Source organism: Phyllostomus hastatus, unplaced genomic scaffold (genome assembly GCF_019186645.2).
Source record: "Phyllostomus hastatus isolate PE091 unplaced genomic scaffold, TTU_PhHast_1.1 phas_scaffold_345, whole genome shotgun sequence".
NCBI classification, from domain to species: Eukaryota; Metazoa; Chordata; class Mammalia; order Chiroptera; family Phyllostomidae; genus Phyllostomus; species Phyllostomus hastatus.
Window position 1 is genome coordinate 12,770,517 of NW_025334024.1, and position 21,612 is coordinate 12,792,128.

General features: G+C 48.0%; 2 protein-coding genes across 5 annotated transcripts in view; both read left to right on the forward strand.

Annotated features, from left to right (window-relative positions):
* The window catches only part of SF3B3 (splicing factor 3b subunit 3), a 43,553-nt gene extending 42,674 nt beyond the window's left edge, over positions 1-879 (forward strand). For both annotated transcript variants that reach the window (XM_045818697.1, XM_045818698.1), the window contains exon 26: positions 296-879. In XM_045818697.1, coding sequence (XP_045674653.1) covers positions 296-436 — 141 coding nt within the window. In that variant the 3' untranslated portion in view covers positions 437-879. The remainder of the gene's footprint in view (positions 1-295) is intronic.
* A 9,939-nt stretch (positions 880-10,818) lies between these two features.
* IL34 (interleukin 34) overlaps positions 10,819-21,612 on the forward strand; it is a 56,291-nt gene continuing 45,497 nt past the window's right edge. For 2 of the 3 annotated variants that reach the window (XM_045818517.1, XM_045818514.1), the window contains exon 1: positions 10,819-10,969. The gene's annotated coding sequence lies outside the window, so the exon portion shown is untranslated. Of the gene's footprint in view, positions 10,970-16,607; positions 16,767-21,612 lie in introns of those variants that run through there. The other variant, XM_045818516.1, reaches the window with a different exon arrangement.

Below are 21,612 nucleotides of genomic sequence, written 5' to 3' on the forward strand. Positions count from 1 at the left end.
AAAAGAAAGAACAGTCCTGAGTGAAGAGCATCAAGGGAGTAGACTGATGGAGACAGGAACGGGAGAGAAGGTCCTCCCCAGGCAAATGACAGCTGGAGAAAGGTTCCCCTCTGTTTTGTCAGTTTGAGCTCTGGCTCTGGAGGATCAGCTTACAGTAATGTTCCTGGCTCTGCGCGTGGGGCTAAGGTCCTTGTCAGAGAATAAAAAGCTTTCTGTGCAGCTGCTGCTTTTGTTTGTGTCATTGTCTTTGGGCATCTAACCTTTTTCTTTTGCTCTCATTTTTTCTATGCCCTAGAATGTGATTGATGGAGACCTCTGTGAGCAGTTCAACTCCATGGAGCCCAACAAACAAAAGAATGTCTCCGAAGAACTGGACCGAACCCCACCTGAGGTGTCCAAGAAGCTTGAGGACATCCGGACCCGCTATGCCTTCTGAGCCCATCTTTTCAGTGTGGAGCTTGTCAAAGACTCTTTGTTTTTCCTACTACCTGGATTTGAACTTATATGGCAGAAGAAGGGTGGATGGATAATTAAGACTTCCCCTAGAGTGACTGATTTCCCCTAAAATTGGCGCTGAGAATCATCAGTATGCTTCTCCCTGCCTGGTACATAATACATTGCCGCAGGTCCAGTGTGGAATACAATGTCCCCAGTTCCCCAGACTTTCCCTGCATTGATATTTCTGGCTCTTGTGTCCACTTTTGTACACACCTTTAATTTTTAACTGGTTTTCCTGTAAATAAAGTTTTGTACAATGTTAACTTTGTGGGAGGAAGGGAGGGAGGCAAGCTGAGGTGGGGACCAGGTTGGATATAGTAGAACTCTTGATCTGTGCCACTCTGGAACCTAATGAGAAATACAAACCTAGTTTTTAAGGCAGCTGGTGTCTGTGCGTCTTTTCTAGGGATGAGACTTTAGGTGGGAGAATTGAGCCTGACTTGGAGCAAGAAGAACTGAGTATCCTCCTTCCAGCTTCCCACGGGATTTCTGGCACTCCTTGGTCTCCCTCTCCCAGCATTATGGTCTTTTGGCTTTCTCTAGGCCTTTCTGTTATGCAGATGAACTTGGGCTCAGTAATAACTATGGTCATCCACACCTCTTCCCAGTAGATACTAAAGAAGGGTGGCTGATTTTTTTAAAGATATTTATTTATTTTTAGAGAGAGGAAGAGAACCATGATGTATGAGAGAAATAGCAATGGGTTGCCTCCCACACACCCCCCACTGGGGACCTGGCCCTGGCCCATAACTCCGGCCTATGCCCTGACTGGGAATTGAACTGGCAACCTTTTTACTTGCAGGCTAGCACTCAGTCCACTGAGCCACCTGGCCAGGGCAACTTTGAAATCTTAAGACTGAAGGATTTGGCATGAATTCAGCTGGATGGTCTTCCTTTACTTCCATAGCTCCTGCAATGATTTTTTTGCCATATGACCACTAGGAAGATTCAATAAGTACAGAAGTAACCCAGAATATTAAGTCCTTGGGAACAAAGGGCCTGGTTTGTTGTTGTTGTTGTTGTTGATGCTATTTATTTTTAGAGAGAAGGAAAGGGAGAGAAACGTCAATGTGTGATTGCCTCTCACATGATCCCTGCTGGAGACCTGACTTGCAGACCAAGCATGTGCCCTGACTGGGAATTGAACTGGTGAACCTTTGGTTCTCAATCCACTGAGCTATGCCAGCCAGGGCACAAAGGACCTGTCCAAAGGCACATGTATAACTAGGGGTGCCTATTTGCTGCAGACATCTTAGATGGGCTCTGGGGAGCCTTTGGGGCATGAGGAAGAAGCGCTGGTATCCTGTCGCTTAGGAGTGACCCAGTCTCAGATGTTTTCTAGCCCACACCTGAGAATTCAGCCTTCCTCCTGCCTGTCTGTGTGGGAAGCCTTAACCTTCCAGGCAGTTCACTCCACGTCATTGAACCTGGAGAGATCTGAGCTCACTGCTGTTCTCAAAATTTCACAAAAGGAAATGTTCTTTCATGCGCATGTGCACAGCCTCTTTGGTTAAGTAGATTCTCTGTGGCTTACCATTGGGTTAGAATCAGGAATGGAGGTGATTAGATAAAAATCTTTGACTCCAAAACAGCCTGCAGTCCAGTGCAAAGGGTTCCTGATGCTATCTCCTGTGCCCTGTGTATCACTTTAATCATGACTTGGTTTTGGATCAGTTGATAGAGACTCAGATTTTGCTAGGAATTGAATCCCTAAATACTGTTCTTTCTCACTTAGCTCACGGATTTGCATAGTACACAGTACCGTTAAATGACATGCACGGCCTAATGCAAGGGTCCAGTTTTCCTATGGCCCCCACCTACACCCATGTCATTTAGTCTGTCAGATTGTGTGATACTGACGTGCAGTAGTGCAAAAAACTCCACATAGATGTTTGAGCAGTAGATCTTTGCTATTACCCTCTTTCCTGAAATACTTTGTACAGCAGTGGGGGATTATGTAAAGAAGGAAAACTTGATCTCTATAGAATCAGGAATTGCTGTTTTTTGTTTGTTTGTTTTAGAATGATTATTAGGTACATAGTCACTGCTCTGGAGGAAGACACTGTATGCCCATGGGGGGTTGCCCTCAGGAACCCAGTAAAGCAATTTAGGAGCTGTAAGAGGCAGGCTTAGTAGCATCAAGAGGATGGGTGCCCCCAGGTTCCTGTAGGAGGATGTGATTGGCTTGTTTAAATCCATGGACTGATAGGGAACTGAGCAGGAACTGTGCCTGATTCTTTGTTACGGAAGGTTGTTTAGGGAACCATATCCACCAGAGCAGACTGGGGAGGGAAATTTGTGTTTAGGTCCTTTGAAGCCCTTCTGATTTTATAGCATATAGTACAGATTTTTTTAATCCTTACCTGAGGATTATTGATTGATACATGTTTTTTCTTTTTTTTGAGAGAGAGAAACATCAGTCATTTGCCTCCTGAACGTGCCCTGACCAGGGATCAAACCCACAATCTTTTGATTTACTGGATGATGCTCCAACCAACTAAGCTACCCAGCCAGGGCATAATATTGAATCTTAATTTTAGATCTTAGACCACAACTGGGAGTGTGTGGTCATCTGACTATTGCCCTACTGGAGAGCTACAGATAGGCCAGCCAAGGGTGAATTTTATGTTGGATTGTCTTGTGCTTCCAAATGTATTATCAGAGTCTTTCCTTTTTCATTCCTCCATAGTCCCAAGCCCAGCAAAAGTGATAGAAACTTAGTGGGATTATCATGGGTCCATATTGTGAAAGGTTGATAGATGACAGCAAATTATGAACTAATATTTCAAGCATTGTGCTAAGCTCAGAAATTTACAGGGCCTTTTCAGATGAGCTTGACATTCTAGGAGGGGAGAGAAAGCTTATCAGCCAAAATGTATTAATAGTAGAAGGAGAGTTAGAATTGGCCAGCAAAATCGATGCTGGTGTGGCCAGATAACTGAGTGGCTGTGAGCAAGCCATTTAAAGCTCAGCTTTGGTTCCCCTGTCTGTCAAGGGTAAAGGGAGAGATTAAGTCCCTAAATACATTGCCCAACCTTACTTAAAACAACATCTTTTTTCCTAAGAATCCCAACATTAATCAAAATGTCCAGTGACCCTGTGTTTTAGGATTACAAATTTTGTATGTTTGGTTTTTTTCCTCTCAAATTTTCCTAATTAAGGAAATCATCCTTTAGGACAGTGATTTTTCAACCTGTGTGCCACAAGAATTTTTAAAACATGCAATACCTGACTATTTAGTCAGGGACACTGACTACTTTTCCCTTGGATTGTCAAATTAAAAAGTGATGAAATGTTAAAGGGACTTATCTAAGAAAGAAGATAAGAAAAAGAAGATAAACATGCATAGTAAAATGACAGCAAACTCACAATTATTAACAGCCACACCTAAAACAAAAACAAAAACAAAATAAGCAAACAACTAGAACAGGAAGAGAACCACAGAAATGGAGATCACATGGAGGGTTAGTAACGGGCGTGGGAGGAGGAGAGGGGGAAAAGGTACAGAGAATAAGTAGCATAGATGGTAGGTAGAAAATAGACAGGGGGAGGGCAAAAGTAGTATGGGAAATGTAGAAGCTAAAGAACTTATGACACATGGACATGAACTAAAGTGGGGGAATGTGGGTGGGAGAGTGCAGGGTGGAGGGGAATAAGGGGGTAATGGGACAACTGTAATAGCATAATCAATAAAATATATTTAAAAAATGATGAAAGACAGACAATAGCCATCCCATGTGAATGAATTAAAATTATACTTATTTTTTGGTCAGATCAGCAAAAATGTATTTTTTGGTGTGCCACAGAATTGTAGTAATTAGTTTAAGTGTGCTGTGAGATGAAAAAGATTGAAAATTGCTGCTTTTGGCCACCCAGTAAAAATACAGATTCTCAGGCACCTCTCCCTGAAGACTCGGAAAGGCTAGGTCTGGAATGGGGACTTGTAAATAAGTCGGGAGAAAATCGACAAGGCCTGAGCTCGGTCAAGTCTGGGCCTCTGATTACATGCCTGATGTTGCCAGGCCAGCTGGCTTCTCATCCATCACGTGGATGTAAAGAGGGCTGATGTGAGAATGAAATGATCATATACCTACAGCACCCGGCACTCAGTCCAGCACGCTGGGGGTGCTCGTTGGGCCAACCTGAGCTCTTAATATACCTGGGGCTTATGTCAGCAGAATGAACTCTTCCGTTTTCCTTCAGGAGTCACCGAATAACCATGGATCCAAGTCTCCTTGCCTCCCCACCCCCTACCTGCCCTGTGATGTTCTCTTGTCCCCCTTACACTTCACTTTCGGTGTGTCTGTTGACTCTCACGTTCTGTCGATGGAACTACAGGGACACTGGGTAAAAGAATGTTTTGAGGGATGTATAAATAGCATTTTAGCTCCATAATTGAGGGGCCTTCTCTGGACTTGCCTCTACTAGAATTCTTATAGTTGGGAAGGTTTCCTTTTTCTTTTTCTTTTTACCCCTGTTTTATTGAGATGTAATTGACATGTCACACAAACAAGAATGGTTTTCATGACATGGAATCTCCCAGCCAAGGAGAGTGGACTGGAATGCGCATGTGTGAACAATGACTAGTTAGTACAATCTTCACTGTACTAGTCAGTGGGGGCGGTAGATGCCATGTAGTGAGCATGTGTACTGTGTGGCTGTCGCATTAAAAATGACTGAGTGAGCCCTGGCTGGTATGGCTCAGTGGATTAAGCACTGGACTGTGAAGTAAAGGGTCTCCAGTTTGATTCCCGGACAGGGCACATGCCTGGGAATAACTTTATTTTTTTTTAAGACTTTATTTATTTATAACTTTCATATGTGTTATACAGCAATGTTAACTATAGTGATGTTGTACATTACATCCTTAGGACTTATTTATCTTATAACTGCAAGTTTGCACCTTATGACCACCTTGCTTCACCCCACCCCACCCTAGCCTCTGATAACTGCAACTCTGATCTCTGTTTCTATGAATTTGTTTTTTTCTCTTTTTGAGGGGTGGGGGATTTTTTTTGTTTAGTTTCCACATTTCAATGGAATCATACAATATTTGATTTCTGACTCATTTCACTTAGTGCATGCCCTCAAGGTCTATTCCTGTTGTTGCAAATGGCAGGATTTCCTTTGTTTTTTTCCAAATGGCTGAATCCCCCACTGCACGTATGTACCACAGCTTCGTCCATTCATCTGTCAGTAGGCACTTTGGTTGTTGCCGTATTTTGATGATCGTAAATAAGGCTGCTCTGAACGTGTGGGTACAGATATCTTTTTCAAGTTAGTGTTTTTGTTTCCATTGGGTATATTCCCAAAAGTGGAATTGCTGGATTATATGGTAGTTCTATTTTTAATATTTTACGTATTCTCCATAGTGTTTCCCATAGTGACTGTATCGGTTTACAGCCCCGACAAGAGCGCACCACGCTTCTGTTTCTTCCACACCCTCACCAGCGTGCGTCTCATCTTTTTGGAGATGGCCGTTCTCACGGGCATGAGGCGATAATTCACTGTGGTTTGAATTTGCTTTTTCCTAATGACTAATGAGGTGGAGCATGTTTTCACATGCCTGTTGACTATTTGTATATCTTCTTTGGAAAAATATCTGTTTGGATCCCTCGCCCATTTTTAGTTGGATTTTTAAAATTTAATTTAATTTAATTATTTTGCTATTGGGTTGTATGGGTTCATTATGTATTTTGGACATGAATCGCTTTTATGTGACTTGCAAATAATTTTTCCTATTCCAGAGGTTGTCTTTTCATCTTGTTGACTGCTTCTTTTGCTGTGCGGAAAGAAGCTTTTTAGTCTGATGTCATCCCACTTGCTTATTTTTTATTTTGTGGCAGGAGCTTTAGACATCACGTCTAGGCCTTGTCTCCATCAAGCTTCCTGTACACGCCCATCCATGAACCCGCTTGTTCTCTGCAGGAGGGAGGGCTCTGGTAAGTGGAATTCCTAGACCACAGGTAGCAGGAAGTAGGTGTGAATACGTTGAGAACAGGAGTTTTATCTAGTTCATAGCTGTTGCCCCAGGACCTATAAACGGTGCATCATAAATATTTAGTGATTGGATGAGGCTAGATTACAAATCCTATCTGTGTTCGTTTTAAGGGGAACTAATCAATTCCTTTGGTTTAGTTGAGCAACCAGGTCATGGGGAACTGTCCTGCCTCGGAGAACACACCGGAAGCTGCCATGGGACTCGGAAGGGACACCATCAAGGCCCTGAGGCATTTGTGCTCGCTTGTTATTCAGATTGCTCCCGCCCAGCTTCTCTGTTGAGTGCCTTCAACTTGGGTCTTCTAAAGGAATGAAAATGTTTTAGCTGCCCCAGCTTTCCCCTGACCTCACGGATGGGGGTTCCACAGATGTTACTTCCTTTGTAGGATCTCTTGCCAAGAATAGCATTCCTGGCAAGGGAATAGGGGATAGGGGTTCAAGTGCAACTGTGGATGGAATGTTGCTTTTTTGGTTTTTTGAATGTATTTCCAGCAAGTCAGCTGCTAGGGCTCGACAGGCTCCCGGGGGCTCACTTGTCTCACTGGGAAAGTGCTGGTCACCAGAATGCATAGCGTGCCCATGACTGTGGCCGCTCTCGAGTTTCTCATTCAGCAGGAAGCCAGAAATGTGGGGAGCATTCTATAGATGAGATCGACCTGGATCTCAATCATTATTATTTTTTAGATTTTATTTATTTTTAGAGAGAAGGGAAGGGAGGGAAACATCAATGTGTGGTTGCCTCTCGAGTGCCCCCTACTGGGGACCTGGCCCACAACCCAGGCGTGTGCCCTGACTGGGAATCACCTGGCAACTCGTTGGTTTGCAGGCCAGCGCTCAATCCACTGAGCCACACCAGCTAGAGCTCAATTAGTTTTTTAATTCCTAAATTCTGTTTCTTTTCAAAATAGAAATAGCATGTGTTTGCATGAATCACCCACTTGCTCATTTACATATGGAATATTATATGTGAATATTTTAAGTTTATTGTACCCTTAAAATGTATCCAAGGGCTATATCCAGATCTCACTCAGAAGAACCATCTCTGCTGCAGAAATCAATGTAGGGGGACAGAGGCTCACTCTGGGCTACATGGTAGGGACTCAGTGCACACCTCCGTGTTGGTGGCTGATTTATTAACACTTGGGGATCTGACAGCCCAATGTGTGGGGCTCGTGTGAAGTTGGAGTGAACTGAAGTGAAATAAACAGATATGACACAGCAGTCAGAAGAACCTCCTTCACCAGTCTGGACCAGCACAACCAAGAGTTGTTTCTACAGAAGCTTTGAAAGCCAACATCAGGACACATTCATTTATTCCACCAGTATTTACTGAGCACCTGCTATGTGCCACCTCCTCACAGGTCTGCTCTGCACCCAGAAGTTGGAGGAGAGTTCTTATAACCTAGCAGTTTCTGTTCCTCTAAGGAAGATGATGAGGTGGCTCTGTCAAAGACACTGGCATCAAGTTCAGAAGAACCTAAGGCCCATGTCCCTGGTTTCTGCAGATAAAACAGGAACAACCTTGGGACTTCCAGGAAAAATCAAGAGGTCCTAAATAAAAAATAAGGTGGAGGGTGAGCAGCCAAAGGTTTTCAGGCAGAAAATCGCAGGAAACCTGTTTAGTGGTTTTTTTTTTTTAACCCCAGCGAGACATTAGGATCATCTGAGCTTGTCAGATTCCTGGGTTCTGCCCCGGGGTCCTCCAAAGAATTCGCAGGTCATCAGTGTATTTTTCCATCTGTATTATTTCACAATCTGTTGGTAATGATCAGACCTGGAAATAATTAGTTATCGTAGGGAATATTGCTTCTTATTCAAAACGTGGGCCCCCAAAAACCCAGTTTGGGAAAATTCTGGCTGGGGGACAAAAGGCTGGGAGACTCGCCTGGAAACAGCTAAAGCCTCTCGCCCTGCCTGCCCGCCCCCATCAGGTTCAGCAGCTGTCAGTAGCCGGTCAGGTTTGTTTGTAATCCAAGGGACAAACCCATCTCAGTTCCCCACCACTAACTCTACCTTCTAGAACCTGGCCACCAATTGTTTTCATTTTATTTTATTTTGAGAGTACATTTATTAAAGCTGGGAGTGTGGAACAAAAGAAGGGCTTAGGGTAGAAGAAGCACCAGAGAGAGAGCGAGCCTCGGCGGTGCCCTGCTCTGGCTCCCTGGAAACGTGACGGGAAGGAAGTGGGCCCAGGCTGGGCTGCTCTCAGCTCACTGAACCTGGGCATCAAATTTTCAGTGCACAGGCCCACCTAGCAGAATAGTCTCCTTTCTCTGACTGCAAACAAAATCTCGGGGAATGAGAGCTGCCATTTGGGAAGAGGCCCCAAGTTAATTTGATCCATGACTAAATGTGGTGTATAAGCTAGTGACATGCAATAATCGAGAGACGTAGTACGGTTTACTGTGCTTTCTTAGGACCTCATGCTGTTACCTGAGATTTCTTAGGACCTCATGCTGTTATCTGAGATTCCTCAGGCACGTTGAGGAATCTTTTGCCTTTAAGAAGCTGATGCTGCAACTGGAGAAAGGCCAATCAGGAACAAGATCCCATCTGCCAATTGCCAAGCAGGAGGAAAGGCCACAGAAAGAGCACTGGATAGAGTCAGGCCCTGGGTTCACCAATCTCTAAGTAAGGTCTCCATTTCCTGCCTGTAAAATGGGAAGAATAAGACCAACATCCAGAGTCATGGTAACAGGAGATGTGGCCACTGAACTGGGGTGCAGAAGCCTGGGGAGACCTGGAGCCACTTCCATCCTCCACTGCAGTCCTATATGCAATGCTCGGAAAGGAAGGGATACCATTCCAAGCCAGAGGTCCCAGAGAAGGCACAGAGTTTCCTCAGGCTTCTGTGAGGTCCCAATGAGGTCCTACCGCTGTTCCCTCATCACCTCCACCCCTTCTTGCCCTCCCACTGGTTGCCTGACTGGTATGCATCAACTTGGCAGAGCTGTTCAATGGCCTTGCAGAGGGTGTGGCCAGTATAGCCACTGTCTTGGGGCCAGGGGTGGGGAATTAGCCAAGTGCATTCCATTGTGGGCATTATTGTCCTGCTGGAAGTTCAGGGCCAAATGAGGAATCTAGTTTTGTCAATCCAATTGAGAAACCATTTCTTGATCAACTACTTGTGCCAGGCATTGATATTGAGAGTAAAATATGCTGACATCTAGTTCAGCACTTCCCCAACTAGGTGCCGTGGGATCCGAGATGTTAATAAGGGGCCCCTTAATAAAGGGTTCTTTCTGCTCGTACTCAGGGAAACACTGTGACCTAGCTTGTTGGATAGTTTGATGATTTTAAAAATATTTTTTATTTATTTATTTTTAGAAAGGAGAAGGAAGAAAGAGAGGGAGAAAAACATCAATGTGTGGTTGCCTCTCGCACACCCCCCACTGGGGATCTGGTGCACAGCCCAGGCATGTGCCCTAGACCAGGAACTGAACTGGTGACCCTTTGGTTCCCAGGCTGGCACTCAATCCACTGAGCCACACCAGCCAGAGTAGACAGTTTGATGCTTTGAACACAGCCTTTCCCCTGCCCCTAACTCATAATGTCCACTAGTGGGAGACCTAAAGGATCCCTTGGGGGGTTTGCCCCCTGCTGAACCCCAAATACAGTCTTGAGGAGGTTGGAGAGCTTGCCATGAAAACCAGGTGGAAATGGAGCAGCCTCCTCAGTGCCCACAGAATTCTTCGGTGCAAAGCCGCCCGGCACTTGCTCTGACCCATGCAAAGTGAGAGCTCCCTTGTCCTTGGAGATCGGGCTGAGCAAAGGGCCTTTCTTCCGTGCCCTCTGGGAGTCCCACCAGTGCTGTGTGTCAGACCACGTGTTACACCAGGGAAGGCTCGGTGCCACGTGGGGGAGCCTGGCTGTGTGATCTAGGGGTGCATACTTGAGTTCTCTGGGCTCATGTCTCCTGTAGGCTGGGTAATTGGTCCTTAATGTTGATATTTATCAAAGGCCTTTTCTCTGTCCAGTGTTTGTTCCCTATATGCACTGTGGTCACTACCACATCACTCAATTTTATTAAGTTTTGTAAGAAGATTTTGTTGTTGTTGTTGTTGTTGTTGTTGTTGTTGTAATCATGTTCTGGAGAAGAGCTGGGGTGGCCCCTTAAAATGACCTAACTGGGGACTCCCACCATTATCTTAACAAGGGCCTTTGGTCAGAATAGTGCGCAGCTGATCCTGTGGGTGTGCGTGGCCCCCTCCTACTCCACACTCTGAAGCAGGCTGGGGACACGTGGCCCTGCCCCGCCCTTGCTGGCTCCAGTTTCTGAATCTTGTTGCCTCAGCCTGCTTTCCCCACCCTTCTCATCAGCCGGGAAGCCTCGACTGTGGGCTGGGGGGAAGCCGCAGCCTCTCCTACCTGGCACCCACGGCCCCTGACCCCTAGGCACCTGCTCTGGGCCCTGGAGCCCCTTAAAACCATCAGCAAAGCTCTAGAAGATTGCATCCTGGTACGTGAACAGGTAAGACGGCAGTCGATTTCCTCTCATGGTTTTCTTTGCCTGATTCCTCCACCTGATTTAGCTGCTTCCTTCCTAGATCACAGCAAGAAGGGTCTGAGCTAGACTCGAAAGACAGTCCCAGCCAAGAAGCTCTGAACTGTGTCTTAGAGAAATGATACGAACTCTCTGCCCTGGGCTTTCTTCCTTTTTGAACCTTTGCCTTCATCAGCCTTGCAGGGAAAAAACATAAATAAATAACAGGTCCACATAACCATAAAGCAAGTTACTTCTCTCTGTGTTCCTTTCTGAGGTTTGTAAATTCACAAACCCACATTCTTAAATGGTTGTCATAGGTTACCGGCTGCTGCTCCTTCATGTGTTGCTTTAGATTTTTAGACGTTAATGTCCTGTGTGCCTGAATTACTGTGTGCATGAGTGACCTCACTGAAGTTCATTGGTTTAAAATTCTTTAAAGGAAAGGAAAAAATAAAATGGCATAGGCAAGCCTTTCTCATGTAAATGGCATTCTGAAATCAAATTAAAATGTTCTGCTTTTCCACTTTGTACTTATTTTAAATGAACATAATTATTCAATTAACTGTTGTTGTTAAGGTCCCTGTGGTATCTGCCCCGTTAACAAATCCACCCCAGGACGTGTGACCTTTTGATTGTAAAGTTTAATTGCTTTCAGGTGTTTTGTCATTAATAATTTCTCTTTTATGGGCAACTGAGAAAATAACATTTTTTAGTCTTTTAGATTTCTTCCCCTTTCCTTGGGCTTTGTTTCCCATCAAGAATGAATGCTTGGGGCAAAGGGCAAGAACATTTTTGTAACTCAGCTCATCTTGCACATGGGGTCGGCTCACTCCTAGAGATTACGAGCCGAATTTCCTGATTTCTAGGACTATGATGGTCGGGGTGGGGCGGTGAGGAACTTGTTTCCTCTGGGGATTTTTTTAGGAAAGGGGATGAAGGCCGTCTATCAGTGGTTAAGACTTGACCTTTGAAGGCAGCTGCCTGGCCTTGACTTCTCACCTAATAACTTCAATTAGTTCACATGTAGAGTACAGATTAGAAAGCTCCTTAGGGGTACGGGAAAGGCGGAGGGAGTATAAAGCACTTACTTAGCAGCCCTGGAAGGCTTTTTCAAGCCTGGGGCTTTCTGGGGTCTTTGCATAAACTGGGCAGAATGGAGAAGGTCGTCTGGACTATCTCCGACCCCTCTCACCCAGCCAGCCACTTGTTGATTTTTTTTTTGTCTATCTGTGCTAGGTTGGCCTCCTACTGCCATCAGAACTGGATGTCATTCTTCTCAGCTTTTAACCATCTTCTGCAAAGCACAGGTTTAAGGGATCCCTGGACAGAGTCGAGAATTCCCCAGAAGCCTGTGGGCACACCCTTTGTTCCCGATCCATAGACTCCTGGGAGGCCACCGGAGAATGAGCACAGGCTGGTCAGGCCGGGTTCCAATCCTGGCGGCACCAACTTCCCGCAGTGGGCAGTCGTTACACCTCTCATTAGTTTCTTCATCTGTAAAATGGAAATGTCGCCGCCTGCGCCTTACTCAAATCATGTAAGATAACTTAGGTAAAGCTGCTGGCACTTAGGGACCCATTGTGGAAGGTCAAGGCCATGTTCCAGAGCCTTTGGGAAGGACCCAGAATTAGCCACAAAAGATGGGCAGAAAACTCATGTGCTCATTTTCTTGATCAACATCTATCAGCCTGGCTGGCCATGCCCTGGTGCTGGAAACCGGGAAGAGACCTGTAAGAAAGGTTATCCGCCCTTGATACAGAGACACAGCCCATCTCATGGGAACAGAGCAGGCTATGGCCAAGCTACCTGGTCACTCGGGGACAGCTCCCTGCTTAAAGAGGAAGGACAATCTCTTAGGCAGAGAGAAGGAAGCAGGAATAGCAAGTGCAGCAGCTGAGCAGAGCTTGGGGAAGGAGGTTTGGGAAGTTCAGGGGGGCTGCAGGGCTGGGTGAGGGGAACGGGAGAGTGGGAGATAGAAAGAGAAGAGTCAGTGGGGACCAAGTTTTAAAGAACCTTGAAGGTCAAATAAGAATTTGAACTTCATCTCAAGGACGTGGGCATTTAGGCAGGTTTGGGGATGCCTGTTCTGGCAGATTTAGGGGGTGGGGGATTGTGTTGGAGGCCTGGAATGCCCCCAGCCTTGCACCCCAACTCAGGGGCTTTGATGGTTCCCAAAATAGATAAATGCAGAAAGTAGGATTCTCAGGACAGGCTTGGTGTGAAGGGGCCAGGCCTGGAAGCTGGGGCCTGGGGTTCTGGGGCTCTGGTCCCCGTTCCTCCATCGCCAGTGTGGGTGGGTCTCCTCCCTCAGGTGAGGGTTCAGGGCAGGTAGGCTTCTTTCCACTATCTCCAGGGAGTCCAAAAAATTCTGGAGGCTGCAATGCCCCATCATTCCCCACTCCCTCCACCCTGCCCAGGCAATTCTGTCTGGTGGCCATCTGTGACCCAGCCTTGGAAGAAAGAGTCATCTCTGAAATGGACAGCCTGGCCCTTTGACCTCAAGAGACTCCACGGAGTTCTGAGAACCATGGCCTGCAGCCTTGTGGCAATCCCTGGGGCTTTCTGGGTTCCAGCTCTCCTACACACTTGAGCATGAGGGCCTCATCCCACAGCTGGCGGTTGATGTCCCCTGGGATCAGGGCTGCCGTCAGCCTGAGAACTACCTCCTGAGCTTCCCAGGGCCGCTGGGAGAGTTCTGTCTGTGCATCCCAGCCAGGCTTTCCCCCTGGGTGTCATCTCAGCTAATGGGGGGTGGATGGGTGGGGATGTGTCTGCAGTTAGCAAGGTCCAAGTCAAGGTAATGAGTTTGAAAGGCCAAAGAGATGCGGACTTGCTTGGCTGCTGTTTGGAAGGGTCAGTCCCTGCTCTGAAGCATTCGGGGGCCTATTGCTTGTCCTAGCACGAGAACGTGTACTTTCGGGCCCAGAACCCTCCCACCACGTCCAGGGCCCCACCTGTCTCCTGCATCCTCCCTTCCCTGTAGCCACACCTTCCCTTCCTTCCCTTCCCTTTCCTCTTTCCTGAGAGCCAGCGCTTCCTTGTCTTTCTACTTTCTCACATCATTGAAATCTCTAAAAAACTACCTGAATCATTGGTATTGTGTACATTTACATTGTTTGAAACGGACCTTTTCATCTTGTAAAACTGAAACTCGGTACCCATTGAGCGACGACCCTCCCGCTACCTCCCCCAACCCCCAGCTCCTGGCAACCACCGTTCCACGAAACGTTTCTGTGAATTTAACTGCTCAGGCATCTCGTACGAGTGGGGTCCATTTGTCTTTCTGTGTCTGGCTTATTTTGTTTAGCATAATGTCCTCAAAATGTATCCATGCTGTAGCATGCATCAGAATTTTCCCCCGTTTTAAGGCTGAATAATACAGGGGTGGGTGAAAGTAAGTTTACAGTTATGAGGGCAAAAAATACAGTGTATTCTTGTATTATATATTGTCCCATAGAAACAATTGTAAACCTCCCTCCCTCCCCGTATTTCACTGTTTATACACCACATTTTCTTAATCTACCCATCTGGTGATGAGTGTGCCTGGGTTGCTTCCACGTTTTAGCTATTGCGAATAGTGTTGCTATGAACACAGGTTCACAAATATCTCTTCAAGGCCTTACTTTTAATTTTTAAGGGTCTCCACCCAGAAGTGGAATTGCTGGATCACATGGGAACTGTGTTTTAAATTTTTTGAGGAACCTCCACACTGTTTTCCATAGTGGAGGCAGCATTTTACAGTCCTGCCGGCGGTTTGCAAGGGCTCCGATGCCTCCACATCCTTGCCAGCGCTTGCTATTTCCTGTGGTTTTGGTAGTAGCCGACTGAATGGATGTGAGGTGACCTCTCGTTGCAGTGTTGATTTGCATTTCTCTGATGGTGAATGATATGGAGCATCTTTTCATGTGTCTGTTGGTCATTTGTTTACCAACCCTGGAGCAATGTCTATTCAAGTCCTTTGCCCATGTTTTAGTCAGGTTATTTGATTTTTTTGTTGTCGTTGAGTTGCAGGAGATATATATATATATATAAATATAAAAAAATTCCAGGCCTCCAGAACTAACCCTGCTTATCGTACTTTCTTCTATTCCATAGGTTGCCTTTTCACTCTGTTCATGTGTCCTTTGATGCACAAAAGTTTTCAGTTTTTTAAAAATATCTTTTTATTTATTTGGAGAGAGGGGAAGGGAGGGAGAAAGAGAGGGAGAGAAACGTCAATGTGTGGTTGCCTCTCACATGCGTCCTCCTGGGGACCTGGCCTGCAGCCCAGGCATGTGCCCTGACTGGGAATCAAACCGGCAACCCTTGGTTGCAGGCCAGCCCTCAATCCACTGAGCCACACCAGCCAGGGCAAAAGTTTTCTGTTTTGATGTAGTTCCATTTGTCTATTTTTGCTTTCATTGCCTGAGCTTTCAGTGTCACATGTAAGAAATCATTGCCAAGTCCAATATGATGAAGCGTTTTACCTATGTTTTCTTTTAGGAAGTTTATAGTTTTTGATCTTACATCTTTGCAAGCATTCTAATAGCTTTTTTTGTTTTTATAACACATGTTTATATACATATACCAACAGTTCCGAAAAGCACAAGAAGAAAAGCAAGCCCCAGCCCCACCCCCCAGAGGCGATAACACTTTACTGAACAACCCTCCAGACAAAGCCGAGCTCGCTTCCTTCCGAACCGCGACCCGCTCGGGCGTCCCCTGGGAGCCCTGTGAAAGGTTAGGTGGCACAGCTGCTACCGACCGGAAACCGTACTTGGATCAACACATGCCTTTGTTATACCCTGTTTTTTTTTTAAACCTCCCACTCAAATGTATGCCGTGGAAACGCCAATAAATGCAGACCTCCGTCCTTCACAGGGGCCGCGTACCATCCCACTGCGCGGTAGGGCAGGCAGGCATTCGAGCAGTTCCTACAAATGCAATGCACGGTGATACCGAGTCATCGCGGCATTATACGCAATGCAGTGGCAAGCAGCTCTGGGACCTGAAGGAGTGATTGTTACTGTGTTTATTTGTTTTTCTGAGAAGCGAACCTCAACTAGTACATTCAAATATGTTACTCCCTGGAGTCACCCGGGAGGTTGGACCCTTATTCTCAAGGCTCTGCGGGCCCTGCGGTGGGGAGGGGCAGAACAGTGTGGGGTAGACGCGGGGCAGGTGCGAGGCAGGTGAGGATATGTGTGGGAGCGGGAGGAGGCAGGGAGCCCCGCACGGTCGGCGGCCACCCATCAGCCTGGCACTGTGTGTCTGGGGCTCATTTAAGGCCCACAGCTCCCTGCAAAGTTTAACTTAGTCTCCCCCATTTTCAGATGAAGAAACTGAGGCTCAGGGAACACTCAGCTTGCCCAGGGTCCGGCAGGAGGGACGCGGCAGCGCAGGAGCGGGGTGGGGGTGGGGAATGCCCCAGCTCTGCACCCCCAGCTCCTTGATGGGGTCACTTTGCGTGCTGGGCCTGGCCCTTCTCCGCGACCCAACCCTGCGCTCCAGGCGCTCCAGGCGCTGGCCAGGCCCCACCGGATTCCAGAGTCCTCGCGCCGCCCCTGGCCCAGCTCCCCGCTGCCGCCCACGCCGCCCCTGGCCCTGCTCCGCGCTGCCGCCCGCGCTGCCCCTGCTCTCGCGCAAGATAATGCAAGGCGCCGCCAGCTCGTCCGGCGGCTGTGGAGCGAGCCTTGTGTCCCACTCCCGTCCCGGACCCCACTCCTTGCCGCAGCCCGGCTGCCCGAAAGGGAGGCCGTGCCCCAAGAGGCCTCCAGGCCAACAGCTCTGCTGGCCGCGCAGGGTAAGGCCTTTGCTGACACCGGAGGTTCAGGGTCGCCTGGGTCGCAGAGATCCAGGGGACTGGGGTTCTTCTTCATGCTCTCCAGGCAGGGGAGGGGTCTCCTTCCTTCGGGGTCGCCGCCTGCGTCCTGACGGAGCTCAGAGGATGTTGGAGGCACCAGGGTGGGCACTGACCCGTTGGACAGCAGGGCTTTGCCAGGCTGGGGGCTGTTGTGAACACCAGACAGCGACAGCCAGCCCTGAGCGAGACTGAATCCAGCTCCGCCACGTGCTGCCCGTGGGGCCGCGGGCACGTCACCGGCCTCTCCAGTCCCCCTTCCCTCAGCGATGGAGTGGAGATAAAAACAGGAGCTCTCCGTATTGTGTGGCGCTCGTTAATGTGGCTGCTGTAAGAAAACAAACGCAAAACAGAAAATGAGCGTTGGCGGGGATGAGGAGAAGTCGGGACCCCGGTGCATTGTTGGCGGGGTTGTGAAGTGGCAGGGACACCGCGGAGAGCAGTTTGGCAGTTCCTCAAAAAATTAAAAACATAGAACTACCACATGGTTTAGCGATCTCGCTTGTGAGGATAGACCCAAAAGAACTGAAAGTGGTATCTTGAGGTCTCAGCACACTCATGCTCACAGCATTATTTGCAAGAGCAGCAGAGGAGGAGGCGCTCAGGCGCCCCTGGACGGGCGAGTGGACAGCGCAGGGTGGCGGGCACTTGCACGGGGGCATCACCCGGCCTCACAGAGGACTCGCGCTCCCACACAGAGGAGCCCTGAGGGCCGCGTGCTAAGTGGAATGAGCCAGACACAGAAAGACAAATGCTGTAGGATTCTATTTATATGAGGTACCTGGAGCCATTAACATTGTAGAAACAGAAAGTAGAATTGGGGTGGCCAGGGACTGGAGGGAGGGAGGAATGGGGGGTGATTATTTCGTGGGGACAGAGTTCCAGTGTTGCAAGACGGAAAGGGTTCTGGAGACGGATGTGAGGAACGGTTGCGAAACAGCGAGAATGTGCTTCACACAGTTGAAAACACTGGGCGAGCAAACGGCACACGCCTCACGGAGGTCTTGTGCCCGCTGAGTGGCACAGTGTATGTGAACCATGATTAGTGCAAGGCCTGGGGGACATCCAAGACTTTCTGCCCCATGGACCCAGGAGCTGGAGGGAGTGTGTGTGTCCCTGTGGGGACAATTGTGCCGTTCTGCATGAGATGCACGGGGTGGGGTTCCGGGGAGCCTTTCTGGAGGAGTAACTGGAGCCCTGTTCAAGGGATTCCTGACGTTGGTGGGATGGGTGGATTCCAGACGTCGGAAAGTCCCTGGCAGAGAAATCACTTCCATTAAGGGGCAGTGTGCAGGGAGGAGATCTTGGCCCTGCCTAGAGAACTTGTGATGAGAGCTGTCTGAATGGGGAGCAGGCTGCTCATGGAGGTGAAGAGCTCCCTGTTAGCAGAAGCATGTAAGGAGAGGCCGGGCAAGCTGCACAGGAGACTCCTGCATGGGGAGGTGGAGCCAGAGTCTCCTAGGCCCTGTGCCTCTCTGATGTGATCCAGTCCAGGCAAAGTTATGTATAACAGGCCTTGTAGAGCTGGGACCCGAGTCAGAGGGAGGCAGAAGACAGGTGGGAAGGCTTGCTGCCAGCCCCACCCTAAGTAACAATAATCACAGCGGCTGCCTTTTCCTCTGGGCAAGCACGGTGTCAAATGTCGCACAGGCTTGACCTCAGATCCTCATCAGGACCCTGTGTGGTGGTTGCTACTGTCCTCCCCATTTTACAGCTGGGAACCCAAGCCAGGGGTTAAATCATCTGTGCAAGCCTAGCCAGCAGGTGGTGGAGCTGGCATCTGAACCCAGTTTGGCTCCAGCCCTCTATGTGGGGTGGAAATCTCCAAAATCCACCTCCCCCAAGCTGGCCACTCCCTGCCACCCTGCCGCTGGCCAACTCCTGACAGTCTCATGGACACCCATTAGCTGTGGCCTGCGCCCCTGTGGGTGAGTCAGCATCGTGTGCCTCGCTCTGGCTGGCTTCTCTGTGCTTGCGTCTCCAGGGTTCAAGGATGACAGTGTGCAGAAGACACTTGCTGTGATTGGGAGCCAGGCTCCCTGCCACTCAATACCTCCCTTATCCTTTCATTGAATGGGATCCTGGGACTCTCTTTAACAACTCCCTTCCTTGCCTCAGAGTCTTTCTTGAAGCTGTTGAATTCATTTTATGATTTTTGCAACTGTGTTTTTTCCCAACCCCGCTCCCTGGGCGACAGGACCTTGCCCACATGGTTCCATTTGTCCAAGACCCCAGTCAAGTGCCCGCAAGGCAATCAACACCATCCTCAATGGTAGCAGTGCGGTGGCCTCTTCTCTGCTCAGATCAGAGCAGGACTACAGTGGAAGCCCTGGCAGGGATGGTGATTTGTCCAGAATGACAGAGTTAGCTGGGATGGCATTCACATCTTAGAAGGCACACCTCTGTGCCAGGCAGGGTGCTCAGTCCTGGGCTGGTACTACCTCACCGAGTTCATACAGAGCCCAGGAGGTGAAGAACTGTTATTCCCATATTACAGATGAGGAGACTGAGGCTTGGGGTGATTAATGATGTGTTCAGAAGCCTGGACTTTTCCCTTTCTCTGCTGCTGCCCTTCAGGCTCTGTGTTGCTGGTCTGACAGCAGTAACATTGGTGCCTGCTGGAATAACGTACATTGCAGCTTTCTCTCCCACTGCTGCCTGGACTGCTGACTGCCACCCTGGAAGTGGGCCTGGGTGGTACTATTTTTCCTGGATGAAGAAGGTGATTAGGGGCTCCTCAGGGCCCCACGGGGGAGGGGGCACACCAGGGCAGGGTGGTGGCCTCCCTTGCTTGCAAGCCCCTTCCCACCTTCACTGCACTGGGTCACAGGCTATGAAGCCCTCCTGCTTGACTCCTTGGAGGGACTGTCCAGGTCCCAGTGAAGCTGCAATGCACAGAGGCCAGCAGACGAGCCGGCCTGCAGAGGCTGGGCTGGGGCCAGGTGCTTTCCAGTGTCTTCCTGCAGCTGGGAAACCTCTGGGTGTCATCTCTGCAGAAGGTTCTGCCTGCCTGGGTTCCCCTCCCAGCCAAAAAAAAGGCCATTCCTTTCCTTGCCTATGGAATCATGTAGGCAACATAATTTTTGACTGTCGTGCTGCAGTGACAGAGTTCTGGAACCTTTAACCCAACCTGTACAGTGTGACTGTTAACCCACAAGAGGAAGCTGAGGCTGGTTCACAATTTGGGACTTCAACCACAGGCTGTCTGTCTGCAAAGCCCTTGATATTGGCTGAGTAATTTTCATTTTATACTTTGTAAGCTTTCTTTTAAAAAATAATTAATGGGCTTTTTCCTTTTAAAGGACAGTTTAGATTTACAGAATTGAGCAGAAAGTACAGAGAGTTTCATGTAGCCATCTGGATACACAGTGACCCTTGCTATTAATATGCATTATTAGTGTATTACAATGGTCACAATTGATGAATTGATATTGATGCCTTATTATTATTATTATTAACTAAATTCATAGTTTACATGAGGGTTTACTCTTGTTTTTTGGATCAAAAAAATTATCTCAAAATATAGTATCTTAAATACAACAGACCACGCCAGTGGCTCTCCCAGCTTTCCCAGTCAGCAGAGCCGCAGGCTTCTGGGTATACACAGGGAGCCCCACCTCTCACCTGCCCGCCCGCTCCATCCTCAGCGAAGCCCTTCCCTGCAGGGGCGGGGGCGGGGGTGGGGGGTGGGGTGGTGAGCTCCGCAGCCTCTCTCCCGCAGCGCGCTGGCCTCCTGGCACTGTGGGGCTCCTGTGCGCCCTTCTGCAGGAAGTGGCTGATGAAGAGCTTCCAGCCTCCCACAGCCAGCCCAACTTCGGGTTGTCGGACACCCTTGAGAAAATTACTCCCAGGTCTTCAAAGGGTTTACTCTTGATGTTGTGCATTCTGTGGGTTTTGACAAACACATAATGACATTGTGACAATTGTGATTTCCACAATTACAGTTGTACAGAAGAGTTTCGCTGTCCTACAAGTCCTCCGTGATCCACTTCCTCACCTCTCCCTTCCCGCAGCCCCCGACAACCAGTGGTCTTCATACCAGCTGTGCAGTTTTGCCTTTCCTCAAGTGCCGTGTAGTTGGAATCCTACAGTATATGGCCTTTCCAGATTGGCTTTTTCCACTTAGAAATATACATTTACAGTTCCTCCTTGTCTTGTGACTTGGTGGTTTGTTTTCTTGATGGTTTGTCCCAGACCCTCTTCCATTTTCTCTTTACATGCTGATAGCTTGTTTCTTTTCAATGCTGAATCGTGCCTCACCATATGGATATTCTAGTTTTTTTCTACCCATTCGCTTATTGAGGGACATCTTGATTGCTTCAGGTTTTTGGTGATTATGAATGAAGCTGCTATGAACATGTGTGTGCATGTTTATATTTACTTCATGGGATAAATACCAAAAAGCATGATTGCTGGATTGTATGGTGATGGAATGCTGAGCTTGTAAGAAGCTGCCAACATGTCTTCCAAAGTGACTGTACTACTTTCCACTCAGTGCGGTTCTGTGTTCTTATTAGCACTCAGTGTTGTCAGTTCAGTTGGATTTTAGCCAAAAAGTAATAGGTGTTAAGTGCTCATTGTTGTTTCAAGGTGCAGTTCCCTGATGACAGAAGATGTTGAGCATATTTTCATGGGTTTAATTGTCACTCATTCATCTTTTTGGCAAGATGTCTGTTCAGATATCTTGTCTATTTTTTAATTGTTTTTTTCTTATTGCTGAGTTTGAAGTTTTTTAAAAAAAGATCCAAGTCTTTTAAGATATAGCTTTTGTAAATATTTTCTCTGCATT